The sequence below is a fragment of the Mixophyes fleayi genome, chromosome 2 (genome assembly GCF_038048845.1).
Source record: "Mixophyes fleayi isolate aMixFle1 chromosome 2, aMixFle1.hap1, whole genome shotgun sequence".
Lineage (NCBI taxonomy): Eukaryota > Metazoa > Chordata > Amphibia > Anura > Limnodynastidae > Mixophyes > Mixophyes fleayi.
In genome coordinates, this window is record NC_134403.1 from 363302632 (window position 1) to 363319522 (window position 16891).

General features: G+C 44.2%; 1 protein-coding gene across 5 annotated transcripts in view; it reads right to left on the reverse strand.

The window, feature by feature from the left end:
* Positions 1 to 261: 261 nt before the first annotated feature.
* The window catches only part of PRDM15 (PR/SET domain 15), a 36403-nt gene continuing 19773 nt past the window's right edge, over positions 262 to 16891 (reverse strand). For 3 of the 5 annotated variants that reach the window (XM_075197287.1, XM_075197284.1, XM_075197288.1), the window contains 15 exons: positions 16314 to 16408; positions 16093 to 16180; positions 15456 to 15623; positions 14669 to 14763; positions 12853 to 12984; positions 12638 to 12772; positions 9948 to 10111; positions 9230 to 9309; positions 8524 to 8643; positions 5891 to 6022; positions 5080 to 5163; positions 3997 to 4175; positions 3260 to 3340; positions 1807 to 2004; positions 262 to 997 (listed from right to left, as the gene is read on the reverse strand). In XM_075197287.1, coding sequence (XP_075053388.1) covers positions 488 to 997; positions 1807 to 2004; positions 3260 to 3340; positions 3997 to 4175; positions 5080 to 5163; positions 5891 to 6022; positions 8524 to 8643; positions 9230 to 9309; positions 9948 to 10111; positions 12638 to 12772; positions 12853 to 12984; positions 14669 to 14763; positions 15456 to 15623; positions 16093 to 16180; positions 16314 to 16408 — 2261 coding nt within the window. In that variant the 3' untranslated portion in view covers positions 262 to 487. The remainder of the gene's footprint in view (positions 998 to 1806; positions 2005 to 3259; positions 3341 to 3996; positions 4176 to 5079; positions 5164 to 5890; positions 6023 to 8523; positions 8644 to 9229; positions 9310 to 9947; positions 10112 to 12637; positions 12773 to 12852; positions 12985 to 14668; positions 14764 to 15455; positions 15624 to 16092; positions 16181 to 16313; positions 16409 to 16891) is intronic. The other 2 variants (XM_075197285.1, XM_075197286.1) reach the window with 2 other exon arrangements.

The window sequence follows — 16891 nt, forward strand, 5'->3', positions numbered from 1 at the left end:
GTACGTCACATGGTTGCTTTTCTAACGCACTTTACGTATATTAAAATATGGGGGCGTTACCTGACCCCAAAAACTGGGACGTGCTGAATGGGGGAACACTAGGCCTTAAATATTCTAGATGGCCCCTCCCTGAACCCCTTTAATACCAAACAAGGCAGAATATTTACACATTATACATATATATCTATCTCTCACAATATAATATAAAAGAAAAGCTTCACAGTTATATTTTGTTCCATGACCGGTTCTGGAAGGATCATGTTGTCAAGTGTTTTTTTCTTTTAATGAGAACTTCAATAAGCGTTTAACACTGGCAAGAAGCAATCTGTCTTCTCCTCCCTCGGCCGCCCGAGAGGCAAAATCAATACAATGCGATAATCACATTCCAACAGAAGAAAAAATAAAAATAAAAAAATTGTTTGTATAATTTAATAGGTCTAGCGACCATTATTAATGTTCATAGCTTAGTCAGTGACCAGATAATGGGTTAGTAACTGTACATCTGTTCCTGTGAGTCTGTTTCCACGGTTTGCCCAGCGTGTGCTGGAGAAGACGGAGGTTCCTGCTCAGTCTGTTCCGAGGGAGGGTCTTCCTCTGTAGGAGGCGGAGTTTCACCGACCGGTACCGCTCTCCACGTCAGGGGTCCTTCGGTGGCGATCTGCCCTCCCAGGGGTGCTATGGAATTCACAAATGTGGTGAGGTTGATGAAGTGCGCCACGGGGTGAGACCCGGTGGCCTCCTGCGCGGAGGTTATGGCCAGCTCCGCTGGCCGGTTGTGAAGTACGGCACTGCCGCTAACCGCATCGAAGGTCACAGTCAGAATGGAGCTATCGAGCTGGAGCTGGCGGTCGGGAGCAGTCAAGTGACCCACGGCCACCGGCTGCAAGCTGGCGAATTGAGCTCCCGCTGTGGTAGTGATAGGCGTAACAGTTATATTGGTCAGTCCCACAGTACATGATGGGGCAGGTACATTACCGTCACTAATCGTCACCACAACCTGCGAGGAGGGAAAACACAAGGAAAGATTCACAAATTAGTAGGAGAAAAGACAAAAGAGTAGATCAAGTATTGGTAACCAGCATACCCCCCCCCACCCTGTACTACAGCCCTATTCTACAATTTTACACTGTTGCACAAGTGTATGTAGACATTTTATTCAGCTTATTTTTATATGTACATTGTTGATTAACTTATCAAGATTGAATTCTTGTAATCTGACATAAGGCCTTGTCCACACTGCTCAATTTTTTATCCCATGCAAGGTTTGTTCTTCCCACAATGCTGCACTATATTACATTTTACCTCTAGTGTCTAGGCTTCCCCAGAACTGAACTCCAGTGTATCAAGGACCTATTCCAATCATCCTCCCTTATTGCCAATGTCCAATCAAAATGTTACAGTCCAGCTCTCTAGTGTATCAAGGACATAGTCCTATGATCCTCCCTTATTTCCGCCTCTTAACCAAAGTATATTGCATGTAAGTGAAGCAATCTAAACACAGGATGATTGGTGGCTGTTTCGTATGTTCATGGTTTAGGTTATAGGTTTTCCCTCAAACACCCTGACTATGAATGAATGTAGTTCACTCTTCTACCACCTTTGCTGTTTTTACCATACAAAAGATCCATAAACTCATTGTTACTGTTACATTCTTGAGGATAAAGTTTATTGATTCAACAGGAACCATTGACATCACCCAGCCTATTACTTCACATCGGGACTCAGTGATGTCACTGGTTACTAATGAATGGCTAAGCTAGTTGTTCTCCCATAGACACAGGGTAAGGCTGTTCTGGGGGTGCTGACCTGCTGCAGGGTCTCCACCGCAGAGCCGTCTTCTCCAGTGCCGCTTGTGAATTCCACCTCTTTGCTGCTATAATGTGCAAACTCTGAATCCTCGTGGACCACTTCCTCCACCTCCCCGTCCTTGTCCTGCTCCACGCCGTCCAGTCGCAGCGGTTTACTGTGCTGTACCTCGTCGTCCTCCTCCGCATCCAACACCGGCTACAAGAGTGCACAATCATCCCAAATACATTACAGTCAGCAAGTGGAAGACTTAGAACACTGCATCTGCCTTTGAGACATACGGTTGTTGGATACAACCGTATCTGACAAACTTAAAATCACTAAAATATCAGAACTATCATTACTCTAAACAGATATGCCAAGGAGCTTATCCAAAGGAAGATACTTCAGTATAAGCAGGATTTTATACATTCTCTATCTATTGAAGGTTACCGCAGGGATTGTGATAATGAAGCTACACATTGAGCCATATCACAGCCGACATCGGGCTACTGCCCAGATAGTGACGCGTGGATGGCCATATTGGGCCAATAATCAGGCATGTTAGTAGAAGATAACCTCTATAGGTCGGAGTGCGCAGCCGTCTTCTGACCGCCCAGGCGCCAGAAATGCCAGAAAATATTCACCTGCTTTACCCATGTGCTTATTGACCAGATCTCCTCGCATTTGGTCAGATTTCAATGCGATCTGTAACAAGAAGCCTTTCTGAAGCACCATTGTTGTCTTTCTGAATTCATCTATTTTGATTCCATGACGTGAATAAAAATAAAAAATGTGAAAAACACCAAAGGGTGTGAATAATTCTCACTGTAGTAAAACACCCTAATAACTGTAAGGACTAATGGAAGTGAGGGAGTCTGAGATCTGTCCTGCACATCACACATCCAAGAAGTAACCATAACTACACAATAGGCAAAACAGAATATGTATGTTCTGGATGATGTCAGATATTGGCTAATATGGGCTTTAGCCAAGCACTGTTGGGCAGCTCGGAATTAATCAGGGTGCCTGCGATCTTCGAATCCAGGTTAATTGCAGCAGGAGGTAATTAATTGGTAGGATCATCGCTGCCACTTAACATTACCAACAGGCGTCATATTTCAATGGTTGCAAGAAAAAGGACCAACCGCCCCCCATAGTTGGACCACTCGTGTCACTTCTGATTAACAGCAAAATCCATCTGTGAACCTGTCACCTACACCTAGTGGTGGATGGGCTTATTCAATGTTTGACTATTACCCATGTGCCAATATGACTTTACTAAGCTCTAGTGGTGTTACCATGTCTTACAGAGCAGACTATGGCACAGTCCACCCAATGCCCGCCTCCACTGTTTGTAGGCGACAGATTCACTCTATGGCAACAAAACATTATGACTTTACTGGCAGCTATTGACGGAAACGGTAGATGGTATGTAATATACCGGTGGGCACAAGGCCCAGTGGTTGGTTACCTGGATGATTCCTATTGATGTTACGTCAATGACCGTCTGTTCTTGTAGATCACTCAAATCTTCTATCATCACAGAAAGAACCTAATGTAGATTGGTTTATCTTGTTTAATCTTTTACTTGGAAGCTTTAATGTTAAGTGCAGAGTAACAGTGCATTCATGTTCTATGTGCCACCTAAACCAGAGGCAACCACTGAATAGACCATCCATCATCTGTTGTATGTGAAAAGTAAGGTTCCTATCTCCAACTAAACTCAAGAACACAGGGTTTGAAGACCAGAATCTTCTCATGAAATCCATGGAAAGATTTATACTGTTGGGAATATGACTTCATGAGGAAAGAGCTACCTCTCTACAATTTGAGTTGCCTAAGAAATTCAGTACATGGTTGGGGCCTGTAGAACCACTTTAGCTCTTCTGGGGAAAGAGATTAGAACTCGTTAGAGTGGACATTTCCTGTGTCTTAGGTGCAAAGTAGGATAATTGTGGCTCACAGAAACTGGGACAATAGCATAAGTGACCACATAAGTTGACAGACATAACATCTATCTTATGGGAGGATCTATAAATGGTTTGCAAGTGGCATATAATGTACTGGAGACAACGTGTTCTTGGATAGTTGGTTGAGAAAGCAGGAGCTGATTGGATAGAATTCCCATCACCGTTAACCAACAGGACATGCACAAGAAGTTGGACAATCCTCCACCACTAGAAAGCACTTTCAGCTTTCTAAACTAACCTCAGGGTGCTTTCGCCTCAAGTGTCGGCTCATGGAGGCTCGTGTGGAGACCTTTGTTCCACAGAGGTGGCAGCTCTGTGCCTCCACCTTGTCGTGCGTGAGCTGGACGTGTTTCTGGAGCATGTATTCCGTGACGTACTTCTTATCGCACACCGAGCAGGTCCATTGCTTCCCCACTTCATTTGGAGCCAAAAACAAAAACAGAGAAAAGCGACAGAGCAAATTCAAAACACACACATCACATAAACGGACAGGTACTCAGCATAAAGGAATAGCTCTGTGCCCACCTCCTACGCAGGACACCCGTAAAAGAACAGAGGAGAAGAGGGGATACAGTGGGGTTTTAAGGAGGCGGAGGAGATTGTTTTTGTCATAGCCCACTACATTATGAAGACAAACAAGTGTGTTTAGTACCACAAGCTTTTTGCACCAGTTTGACCATCTGTGCTGTCGGAGGACCCTGCTCCTTCCACCATATAAAGCTCATCCGCAGAAGACACCACTGCGCAATGCAAAAGCCGTAAATGGAGATGTATGACGTAGCCGCAGCTCTTTTACACTGCGCCTATGGCGCCAAAATTGCCAGGGCATCTAAAACACTAAATTAACTACATGATCTCTCTGGGGCACCCCTACCTTAGGTAATGGGGTGGAGGTGATTTAATTATTTAAAATAATTTGAACATGCCCTGAACGCTTCCTACCCTGTGCCTCATCTGCCTGCTCCACACAAGGTAAGCTGCGGTAATGGGGGGAGGCCTGGGGCACCCAGTAACCTTCCAAAAGTTAGAAACACTAAGGAATCACAGAAAAGCTGCAACTTACCAAAACTACACTACACATAAATGGACACCTGCTCAGAGTCCCTAACTCACTTACAGGACAAGAAAAACCAATGGCTACATCCTGTAGTAGGGTGTTTAGAGCTAGTAGGAGCCAGGTTCAGGCTTTAAGGCTGTGGATTGTGCTGCCACCCGGTGGTGAAGGAACAGATGTCCCACTTGTCTGCCAGTGCCTAGCATAAGTAAATGTTACGGGCTACACACAAATACTCACTGAGAGCAGATAATAAGATATATTTACCAGTGTGAACCAGTTTATGGGTCTCCATTGTGTTCTTTTCGCTGAAAGTTTTCCCACACAGCTCGCACATGAAGTCCTTGATACCTGTATGAAAATGGGAATGTCCCAGAGAGAAAACTTAGTAAAAATTGGGAGGTGAGGCTATGTAGTCTGATGTTATAGCGATACAACAGGGCGCTGCAAGGTGAGCTCTGCAGAGGGTGCTGTTGGGGCATGTGGAAACAAGAAGCAAACTTATAGACCAGACGTTCAACCATGTGTAGATGCAGCAGAGGAATTATTGATGGCTACTCAGAAACGGGTGGCCAGTGTACATAGGTTTTCATTGATCCGATACGCGTCCATAATTCCTCTGCTGAGCTCAGATAGTGCCGCTGAAACAGATAGCACTCATATGGGACTCGTAGTCTTGGTAAATGGATCTCGTATAAGTCAGGTGACCAACTGCATTATACTAGCTGTGCCGTCCTAACAGGATAAAATGTCTCTATCCATCACAGCCGCTGATGTCAGGAGAATTCAAGCTTCTAACGACCAATGTTGGGAATGGTGGGGTCTCAAAGGATAATTCTCACAGTTCTGGTAACTTAAGAGGAAGAAAAACATAACTATCAGAGACGCAGGAGGAGGAGCCTGGTGACGTGGGAGGGTTTAGAACCTTGTGATTTGATAGGATTCTCTAGTTCTTGCAGTAAATCTGAAAGTTCCGCAGCACATACAGCTGTGGTCACTGGGATGTTGCCACTAACAGCCTTCTATGCATGCTAACCACTGCCAATAACAAGGGACGGCCCACATATCCTTCTCTCACCTGTGTGCCTCTTGTAGTGCTTCAGCATATTGACCTTCTGGGCGAACTTCCGGTGACACTCTACACACTCATACTCTTTGATGCCTTTGTGCAGCTTCATATGATGGCGCAGGGCGTGTTTCGTCTTCATTCCTGAAGGAGAGAAGGGTTCATACCGTTCACACAGAGGTCCTATTTACAGATTTGTCATTTAAAAAGGACCTCACTAAATCAGCAAGAAAAAGCACCACAGCATTGGTGAATGTGTGCTGCAATCTGGTCACACTGTCCAATCGTGAAACCAGATCTGTCAGTGATTTAGCACTGACATGAAGGAGTTGCACAGATCCCATCATTCAGTCTCTGAAATACAATTTGGCCGTCACCTATATCAATTGTCCTTCCTTGATTAAGTCTGATCTGACTGTGATTGGCCCCATCCTACTTGGGTGAAAATTCAGTTTCATAGTCTGTTAATATGTTTGAAATTAACCAAACTCATCAACTAAATCTGGATAGGATTGGTCACTTTCAACACAAACACATACAAGACCCTTTGACTGTTTAAAAGTGACAGGTCTGCATAAATATTGTGTGTGTTGTCTCGGACCATAACCAATCACCCAAATCTTTCCAGAGCAGGTTACAATGGTGCAATGTTTTTATCAGAATGATCTGATTGGACTGTATGTGGGGCCAGACTTGTCGTGATTTTGTGAAGCAATGTTGTTCAGTTACTTCCTGGACAAACGTCCATCTACCAGCAATACAGCACAAGAATGATTAGAATCGGTTCCACTGTTGGCCAGGAACATGTCTGGATCATCCAGAGATCATTCAGTGCAGTTGGCCGATTAATCATCACTGCTTAGCTATTGATCAGCTAATCACCAATTTTTTTATTTACATTGCATTATAAAAATCTAAATCAGATGTTTATTGTTCTTGGTTATAGTTGCCGAGAGCCCAAACATGCCGATGGTCATTTAGGCTGTTTCCGACTAATTTGACTCCAAATTGTTACGTGTGACTACCCACAACTAAAACTGATCAAGTTCAACATCCGATGGAATTCTCCAGCAGTTTCTGTTAATATCTGATGGATACCAACCACCCAATGACTGCCAACTGTCCTGTCCTCCGCCAACCACCCAATGACTGCCAACTGTCCTGTCCTCCGCCAACCACCCAATGACTGCCAACTGGGCTGTCCTCAGACAACCACCCAATGACTGCCAACTGGGCTGTGCTCCGCCAACCACCCAATGACTGCCAACTGTCCTGTCCTCCGCCAACCACCCAATGACTGCCAACTGTCCTGTCCTCCGCCAACCACCCAATGACTGCCAACTGTCCTGTCCTCCGCCAACCACCCAATGACTGCCAACTGTCCTGTCCTCCGCCAACCACCCAATGACTGCCAACTGTCCTGTCCTCCGCCAACCACCCAATGACTGCCAACTGGGCTGTCCTCAGACAACCACCCAATGACTGCCAACTGTCCTGTCCTCCGCCAACCACCCAATGACTGCCAACTGTCCTGTCCTCCGCCAACCACCCAATGACTGCCAACTGTCCTGTCCTCCGCCAACCACCCAATGACTGCCAACTGTCCTGTCCTCCGCCAACCACCCAATGACTGCCAACTGTCCTGTCCTCGGCCAACCACCCAATGACTGCCAACTGTCCTGTCCTCCGCCAACCACCCAATGACTGCCAACTGGGCTGTCCTCAGACAACCACCCAATGACTGCCAACTGTCCTGTCCTCCGCCAACCACCCAATGACTGCCAACTGTCCTGTCCTCCGCCAACCACCCAATGACTGCCAAATGAGTTGTCCTCAGCCAACCACCCAAATTTCGGAGCATAAGGGCAGCCCATGGTCAAGTTCTATTTGTCAGATTGCTGTAACAGATTGACAGTCTGATACGATTGCCACACATGGGTCGATTACGCAGCTCGGCTCGAGCACCAAGCAACAGAATCGCTTTCCAGTCTGGCCATACGTCGTATTCTGTGCTCGGGGTGACTAGTCAGATTCCACATAGCGGCAGGTAGAGAGCATCCTCTGACTACATTTACAAAAATGTCCGTTAATTACATGATTGATTGCAAGTTGGATCTTTACAGGCATTCATAATGCAAACCAGACGATCTGGCTAGTTATATACACCCACACCAGTCTGAAATGTGGCCGATCAAAATAGCCCAAAAGTCATTGGGGGACTTTTATGGAGTGACTTTTTTTTTTGAGAATTCCAAACTCCCAATTTTTGCAATCTCAAATAACTCTGCTTTTCTTAGCTTCACGTTATATACATATTTACCCATATTGTGTGTGGAGAAAAGTGATCGATCTGATTTTTCAGTCTGGTCTTTTGCTTCCTTTAGATGAAGAATAAAAACTAGGCTAGTTTTTGAAACATAAGCCCCCAACCCGCCGATTGTCTCGTCACTCAAACATCTTGTAGAACATCCCTAACCGGACACATCCCTACATTCTGATGTATTGGTTAATTCTACCAGTACTGTAATACAGATATAATACCCCTCATACAGAATAAGATGCAGTCTGAGTTAGCCTATCACGACTCAGGGCCCTGCCCCCTGTGGACTGCGCCTAGCCCAGTATGGAATGTCCGTACACAATACCTTTCCCGCACTCTGCACATAAATATTCTCGGATGTTGTCGTGAACTCTCATATGTTCTTTTAGCATGTCCTTCCGGGCAAATGATTTGCCGCACTGTTCACAACCGTGGCTCTTCACTCCTGGAGCAAGACAGAAGGGAGAAATAATTATCAGTACTTTATAAGAAACGTACCACACCCTAAACCCCCTACCGAGAGTTCACAGCCATCTTGGGGAGGGGGGGGGGGGGGGTTATTGTCTTTATTGCTAGCATCTGTATTTATTCACAGGTACATAATAAAGGCTGCCTGAGGCGGTGTATCACACATGTAAACAGTCTTCTTAGAGACCACCACAAATCACACCACTGCCAGGACAGACTAAAATGGTTCAGAAATTCATGATTAGATTCTAATACCAGATTCAGGAACAGGGAAATAAAACTATATTTCCCATTAGCTTCAGAGAACAGAACATTAGATATTTAGAAATTAACAAATTAGGGACATTGGCATATGGCTATGAAAGTTGTAGCATAGGTTGAACAATGAGAACCATATTTTGAAGCTTGCTCAAGGCTTCCTGCTGTCAGTTCACTGCACAGTGTCACATGATTTACATGTCACAGTCACATGATCATTTGAATAAATTCTGAAATAGTTAATGGACTAATGCGAGGTGGTACGGTGGGATTCCCTACAGGCTGCAGAGGATTTTGTAGGTTACCTGAGTGTATGAGTTTATGTCTCTCCAGGTTTCCTATGCTGTTGAAAATCCTGCCACAAACTTCACACGGGTGAATGTACCTGCAGAGAAATGTCCATGTTTTTTGTTATTCGCCAAAAGTCAAGTTTTGGAGAGAAAAGCAAAAAAAAAAAAAAAAAGAGGAAGAGAGAGGAAGAGAGAGGAAGAGAGAGGAAGAGAGAGGAAGAGAGAGGAAGAGAGAGGAAGAGAGAGGAAGAGAGAGGAAGAGAGAGGAAGAGAGAGGAAGAGAGAGGAAGAGGTAGGAAGAGGTAGGAAGAGAGAGGAAGAGAGAGGAAGAGGTAGGAAGAGGTAGGAAGAGAGAGGAAGAGAGAGGAAGAGAGAGGAAGAGAGAGGAAGAGAGAGGAAGAGAGAGGAAAAGAGAGGAAAAGAGAGGAAAAGAGAGGAGGGAGAGGAGGGAGAGATTGTACTTGAGATGGAGCAGGGAAGGAGGCAGATTGTAGTGTACATAGATAAGAGGAGGTAAAGGACTTTAGAAGAAAGTAGCGCACACTGGAGAAAGCAGGTGTCCGGATAGAGGTAGTGATGCAGAGAGAACAGTGCACCTGGGTGAGAGAAAGAGTAGTGCACATTGGAGAGAAGCAGAAAGGCAGAGATAACAGGACAGAGAGTAGGGTACATGGGAAAGAGCAGGAAATATAACATGACACAGTGAGACAGGGTAACACACACACAAACTTACTTCTGCACCTCTGGATCGGGCAGATTCTCGCGGTGGATTACCATGTGCGCATGGTAGGTTGCCTTGAGCGCGAAGCGGCGGTGACAGATGCTGCAATCGTAGCCATTCTCAGCGTGAACGTCCATAATGTGCTTCAGGTACTCCTTCCCCCGGGCAAACGAGATCTGGGACAGAGGGCATCACAAAGATCAGAACTGGGCCTGGAGTTTATCAGAGTGACTGACATTTAAAGTTAAAGTATTGAGAGTAATGAACACATGGATGTATGATTTACAATACAAAATAAAATAAATACATATATTATATGTACCATAAAAAACATAATTTCTTTTCAGCATAAAAGGGGACGCAGAGCAAGGAACAGCACCATTTTAAAAGTAAAGTATGTAGAAATAAAATGGGCTCAAAATGAGGGAACTGGATATCATATAATTAGGTTCAAGTCCCATGAAGGAACCAGATCTCTGATGGCAATGAGAACATGACCTGCACCCTGAAGAAACACCTGGAGTTCCAGGTTGGTGTGATGTTCCAGACACTTTCTAGGTCAACAGACTCTATCTTTAAAAGGAGGTCATCAAGAAAGGGGATAATCATTATCCCAGGAAACTGCAAGAGAGCCGCTATGATCTTGGTGAAGACATAAGGGGTAGAAGATAATCATACCAACCATATTGGGCCACACAGAAACCTGTGACTGAAGAGTATGGCTTGAAACTATTCAAGTACTCCTGAGACTCTGGGCAAATGGGAAATGTATAAATTCCAAATATCAGACCCAGTCCCAAGTTTTGATTTTTCAACCTCAATGATATCATCCAAAATATCATCCAGAATTGTTCTGTTAGTAGATAGGCATCCAAAGCCTTCAGGTCAAGAGGACCTGCCCAATCTGAAATCGCTTCCTCTGCTCTGTGAAAATGGAGAAACCAGGCTCCCAAATCCTCGTACAGGCGACAGGATTGCCTCTACACGTATTAGCCCTAATCTATAGAGATTTTTCTTTTACATTATTTTTTGTCTACCAATGGTAGCTGAGGGAGATTATAGAGTCCTCTATGATGCTGAAGGAAAAAATAGTCCTTGTATACTTAAGTAATCCCCACCTAAAAACCATACTGATCTAAAACACTTGGAGCCTGATTCATTAAGGAAAGTTAAGCAAAAGTTAGTAAGGCAAAGCCATGTTGCATTGGAGGGGGAGGTAAATTTAAAATGTGATGGCAGATTTATAGTTGGGGTAGGACATGTCCTAGATCATCTTTGAATTTAAGTGTACAAATAAAGCTATCAAGTATTTGCGTCCTACATGAAAAAACAGGCCGTATTTTCCTTACGTGCAAAATAAATCAAACTAAATTGCGCCCCTTGCATTGCAACATGGTTTTGTCCAGAACACTTGAGCAAGAAAACTTACTCAACTTTTTGCCTAACTCTCCCTAATGAATCAGGCCCTTGGTCGCTAAGGATTATTTTAGCTACAGGAATATTCAAACTGGTTTATTTTCTGTGTGCGCTTGGAGTTTAAACCCCAGTACTACTGTATAGGACATGGCTGACTACCCCGTATACTAATACACCAGTATTTAAAGTGGTTACCCTTGGCTTGAGAAAACACTGAAGAGAGTCCGATATTAGATACACAATCAGAAAGTGCATCATCTACAGTGAAGGGATTAAGCACAGATATATAGGTGCTGTGACAGGATGGACTGCCTATGCCACCCTGTCTGTTGTTGCTGGGAATCGGCTGGGCTCACTTTGCCACAGTTCCCTTTCATTATCCAAAATGCGCCCTCTCACCGCAGTAGGAGGAGCTTACAAATGCTGCCACCACTGGACTCCTTACTGACATCCAGTTTCTTCTGGGTAACTGACGCTGCTAGTGTACCCAGTTACTGGTGTACCTGGGCTGTTACCCCTGACCTCTTCATATGGATCAGGGTTGCTGTGGATAGTTCCCCACTGGCCTATCACACTGGCGAGAGCTGCTGGGTAGCGGGCAGAGCGGTGGTACCGGAAAACTGAGTCCAAACCTCAGAACACCCCGGAACGTATTAGAGTTGGATCTAATCTGTAGGTCACAGGAGAGAGAAGTTTTCCAAGCAGGTTTTTGAAGCAAGTGATGTTTAATTGCTCACCCTAGTTGAAGGTACCAGTGAGCAAGTCAGATAAAACAACAATTTTCAAAACAAAACAGTGCTTTTTTTATACAGATTTAGACACAGCCTCACAAGGTAAGCCACCCCCTGAGGTCTGAGCTATTTTTAGTATCAGGATGCAATTTGTTTACCCAAAAATGGATTTACATGCAATGCAAAGCTAACAATATTTACACTTATCTGTGATATCCTAAAACTTGCTGTGATTTCCTGCATCTTGTTTTAGATACAGAGGAAATCTAACGGCAAGTGATATGTATAAACTCCTGTACATAATAGGTCTCTAAACTGCAAGTTCTGATGTCATCACTTCAATATTTTTCAGGAAACATGTGCAGTATGTTATACAGAATATTAGACGCCACCTCAGATTTCCGTGACCTGTATATTAGCACTCACCCTACAGCCTCATGTTTTTATATGGTCACGCAAGTACTCAGTGACTTCCAACATCAATCTAATTTACAGTGGGGGTTATATTGTTATAAACTATGTATTGCGAGCATGTCGTCGCAGGCCAACTCCTACCTGGCACCTCTTACAGCTGTACTTGTGGGGCTCAGAGTCCGCGCTCCCATCCGAGTTGTCGTCGTTGTCCTCAGAAGAGATGCCGATCTTCCCTATGAACTCTTCCCGCTGCTGGTCGTTCATCAAGGCAATGTCCTAAACATACACCACCATTATAAGGACTGCTCAGTGCCTGCAGCGAGTACAGGGGATAGCCCTCCAAAGAGAACGGATACCTTGAAATGGATGTGGATGTGATCTCGGAGAACGTCCACCCTAAAGAATTTGCGGCCACAGATTTCGCAGGTGTACTTCTTGTCTCCGTGTGTGAGGAGGTGCTTGTTCATATTGCTCCGGCAGGAGAACATCTGTAGGAGCAGGACACAATTAACACAAACCACAGGAATGACCTTACTTCTATGCACTCTACGGTGTGACACCAGGTCACAGTATGGATGGACTTTCTGAATTGGCATTGACAATCTATTTAAACCAAAAATCCTAGGCGCAAAAAAAACCAAAACAGGAAATAGTGAAATAGTATAGTATCACACTATATCAACAGGTCCTTTTCACTCTTACATTTATCCCTGAGGAAGCCCATAGACCCGCTGGGCGAAATGCATTGGTATTTTGGACCATATTTACATTACGCGCGCGTTTGTCAGGCTGGAGTGAATACATCTCAACTTTACACTATAGCTGGGTCCCGAGAAGCTTCAAACGCGTGCGCAAGAACTAGACTCTATTAAGACTCCGATGGCACGGACACAAGCCGCCCCGCGCATTCAAGAAGGGGAGTTAAGAAAAAGTCTAGGACACCATCCTGCTCTGCATGTTAAGTCCCGTTTCTATTAATGACTTTCAATTGGATTTGAATGCCTTTCCCTTCCTTCGCTTCAAGGATTGATTATATGGATTGTGGCTGAATGGTACAGCCATTTGAATGACTATATCGTTCTCTACTCCTATTGGCTAAGGACTGTTCTTTAGAATTTTAGGGTGTTTTTTCTGATAATTCAAACCCAGACTGTTTATGATGCGATTGTTCTGGCCAGAACTTTATTCTTGATTTATTAACTTGTACTATGTCACTATTTCCTGTTTTTTTCTGCACCTAGGATTTTTGGTTTAGATTGAATTTTTTTTGTTGGATTTGAGGTTCCCTATTTTTCTGTGGCAGCATAACTTTGTCAATGTAAAGAGAGATCTAACCTGCGCTTCCCCTTAATGTAAAAGAACAATCTATTGCCTATAGGCATCTCATACACAAAGAACAAGTTCTCTTGCCTCAGCCTCACCCCTCCCCATTAGATTGTAAGCTCTGACGAGCAGGGTCCTCTCTCTGCTCCTGTCTTCTTGTCTGTTCCAACATAGTCTATTATACAGGATTAAGTTTAATTTCTTACATGTATGCTTCAGGAATGTCCTGTATTTTGCCTTTGCTTGTTTTGTATTGTCTATTGTTACTCTACATCTTTGTACTATGCTCTACTTCCCCACTGTATAGGGCTGCTGGATTTCATGCCACTATATAAAAACAAATGATAATTCCACTCAGAGGTGCATTTAACACTACAATCTGTTTGATAGAAGCCTCACTTCACTATTCCGATGCTCCGTTTGGTTACATTTTGGTCTAACCATCTCCTGCTTCAAACCCGTCTACACTTGGACTTGTAGGGGTTGGGGGAGCCGAAATACTCTCTGCTGCTCTCGACAGTCTACTGAACTTGTTCTATCTCTGGACACTTCCTCTCCTGCATATCCACGTGTCCAGAAAAATGAATACATTAGGGAGGTATGACCATTGTCAAATGCACCAAAATCTAAAGAGATGTCATATGGGGGAAGGGTCTATTTTGTGACCCAGAGCCTATATGGGTGAGCGTACATGGGAAACCATATGGCAATAATAGAAAGTGATACAAGGTTACTCAGAATCTTACATGAGACTTGGGTTTGCTCAACTACAGTAGACAAGGGAGAGCCAGAATGTGACCTGTGACTAATGGGGGAAGGAACCAGCATTAATATAATGAAAGGACTCACTTTCCCACAGACAGGACAGGCGGAGGGCTCCTTCTTGTACTTGATGGAGTTATCTGTTGCCTGCTGGATGGACTCCCGTTTTACTCTTCTCACTCCTGTAGGTGGCGCCATCAGCGACCCAGAAACAAAACGAGCATATGACAAACATTCCATTTATTTTATTTTTACAAACTCAAAGAGTTCAGCGCAACGACACGCGTTTCTCCTCCAGGCATTTAAAAACAATTCTCTCAGTAGACTTCTAAGGGTCTAATTGTCAGGTTTGTACGGTAATATTCCATCTCAAAGAAATCATTTTTCTTTTAATTGGTTACTAAAAAAAATACTCAAACCAGAGATACAGCAGCACAGTCTAGAATGGTCTCTGGTTCCCACCCTCTGTAGGCTACACGGTTTTCCACCACATGCAATTGCCGTCATTGGCTTAAAATTAGTTTCCGAGCAAACGCAGAGCTATTTCATACGGAAATGGACTTACGGTCGGACATGAATCAGGCCCATAATGTAGAATATGACGACTCTGAAAGTGTTTCCAGAGCTCACACTGATAGGTTGCTATTTGTCTCCTCCCACAGCCCTCCTGTCAATCTTATTCATGTGCGATAATCCCCTCATGCTACAATAACTCGTGAGTGCAGCCTAGTGGCATGATATAAGTCACAATGTTATTGGAGAGCATGTCTAGGTCTGGGGCTAGTAAATGTTGTGGTGATATTATACTCATGCATGCACATTATCTTCCATGTACCTCTTTATAGCTCTACACAAGAGAGAAGAGGAACGTTACCTTCCAGATGTCTCCGGTGGTGTTCCAGCATGACGTCCCTCCTGTAGAACAGCTTATTACAGATCTCACAGGCAAATTTCTTCTCTCCGTGTTTCTTCTTGTGCTTGGAGAGGTTGCTGTTGGTGGAGAAGAACCTGTAGCACATTTCACACTGGAAGGACTTGTCATCTGTCATAGGAACAGGGAACAAGGTCATGGAACAGAACACTGAAGGACAGATCACAACAGCCTGGCGTTACTGTAGACCAGCGGTCTTCTGCTCTACCCAGCCCCCTGTATGGGTCAAAGAAACCAAACTGCCACTTTACAACCAAACCTTTAGCGAACTTCTTCCCTGCCAACACCAGCATCTTGCTTGGTAAACCAACGTGCTTCAATAGAGATCTAGGTGCACTAGCACAAACAGAGGTGCATTGTGGGTCCAAAGCCGCTTTTGCATGGCATAGGAGACATTTGCAAATGGCCTCCAAGAGAGGTAGCGCGCTTTTTTTTTTTTAATAGTCTGAAGCGAATAGATAACAAGCACTGTGAATAAACTCCCAGCGCCCCGCTATTAATGAGACATCATCCAGCGATACACACATTGCTTGGTGGAGTCCAAAGGGTCACATGACATCTCACATGATGCAGCTCCCACCTGTTCTGCAGTTGTGAAACTCCAGGAATCCCTCCACCCTGAAGGTCTTTTCACACGTAGCACAGCGGTATCTGTAATCTGCTTCAACCTGGAGATTATAAAGAGGCAGGTTATTAAAATAGTTATTATTTTGTAAGAACAGTTCGGTGTAAGACATCACCCTGGCAGCGAAGGGGTGACATGAATATTACATGTACAATAGATGAACGGACCCAGCTCACCTCGTTCCTGCTGTGCTTGTAGGAGACGTGCTGCTTCAGGCTCTCTTTACGGCTGAAGAGTTTAGAACATTCCTCACATTTAAAGAGCTTGTCACCTAGGAGAGAAAAGCCACAGCGCCCTCTACAGTTCATCACTGGATCGACACTAATGTATATATTATGTGACCATATCTGATGGTTAGCGCCCCCTACAGGTCATCATCAGATCAATAGTAATGTTTATTTTATGCGACCAGATCTGATGGTTAGGGGGCAAAAATAAAATAAAAAAATAAAAGAGCAACTGCCCATCACCATGATTAAATAATTATTTTGTTAATATATCATGTTGTATAGATCACCTGAAAGCTCACTCGCCTGGAGGATTCGATCCATCCAGTCCTCTTTAACAGAGTTCTGCAGAGTTATACAATACCCTGTGTGCTACAGTATTGCTGCAGCGACAATGAGCCAAACGCAAATTGATGGGAGAATTACATGGGCAAAGGGCTGGTTATATTAAGGATGGGGGTTGACAGAAGTGGACAACTCCTTTAAATAAAGTATTTAATGACTTCTATAAGCTGATCTGCTGTGAA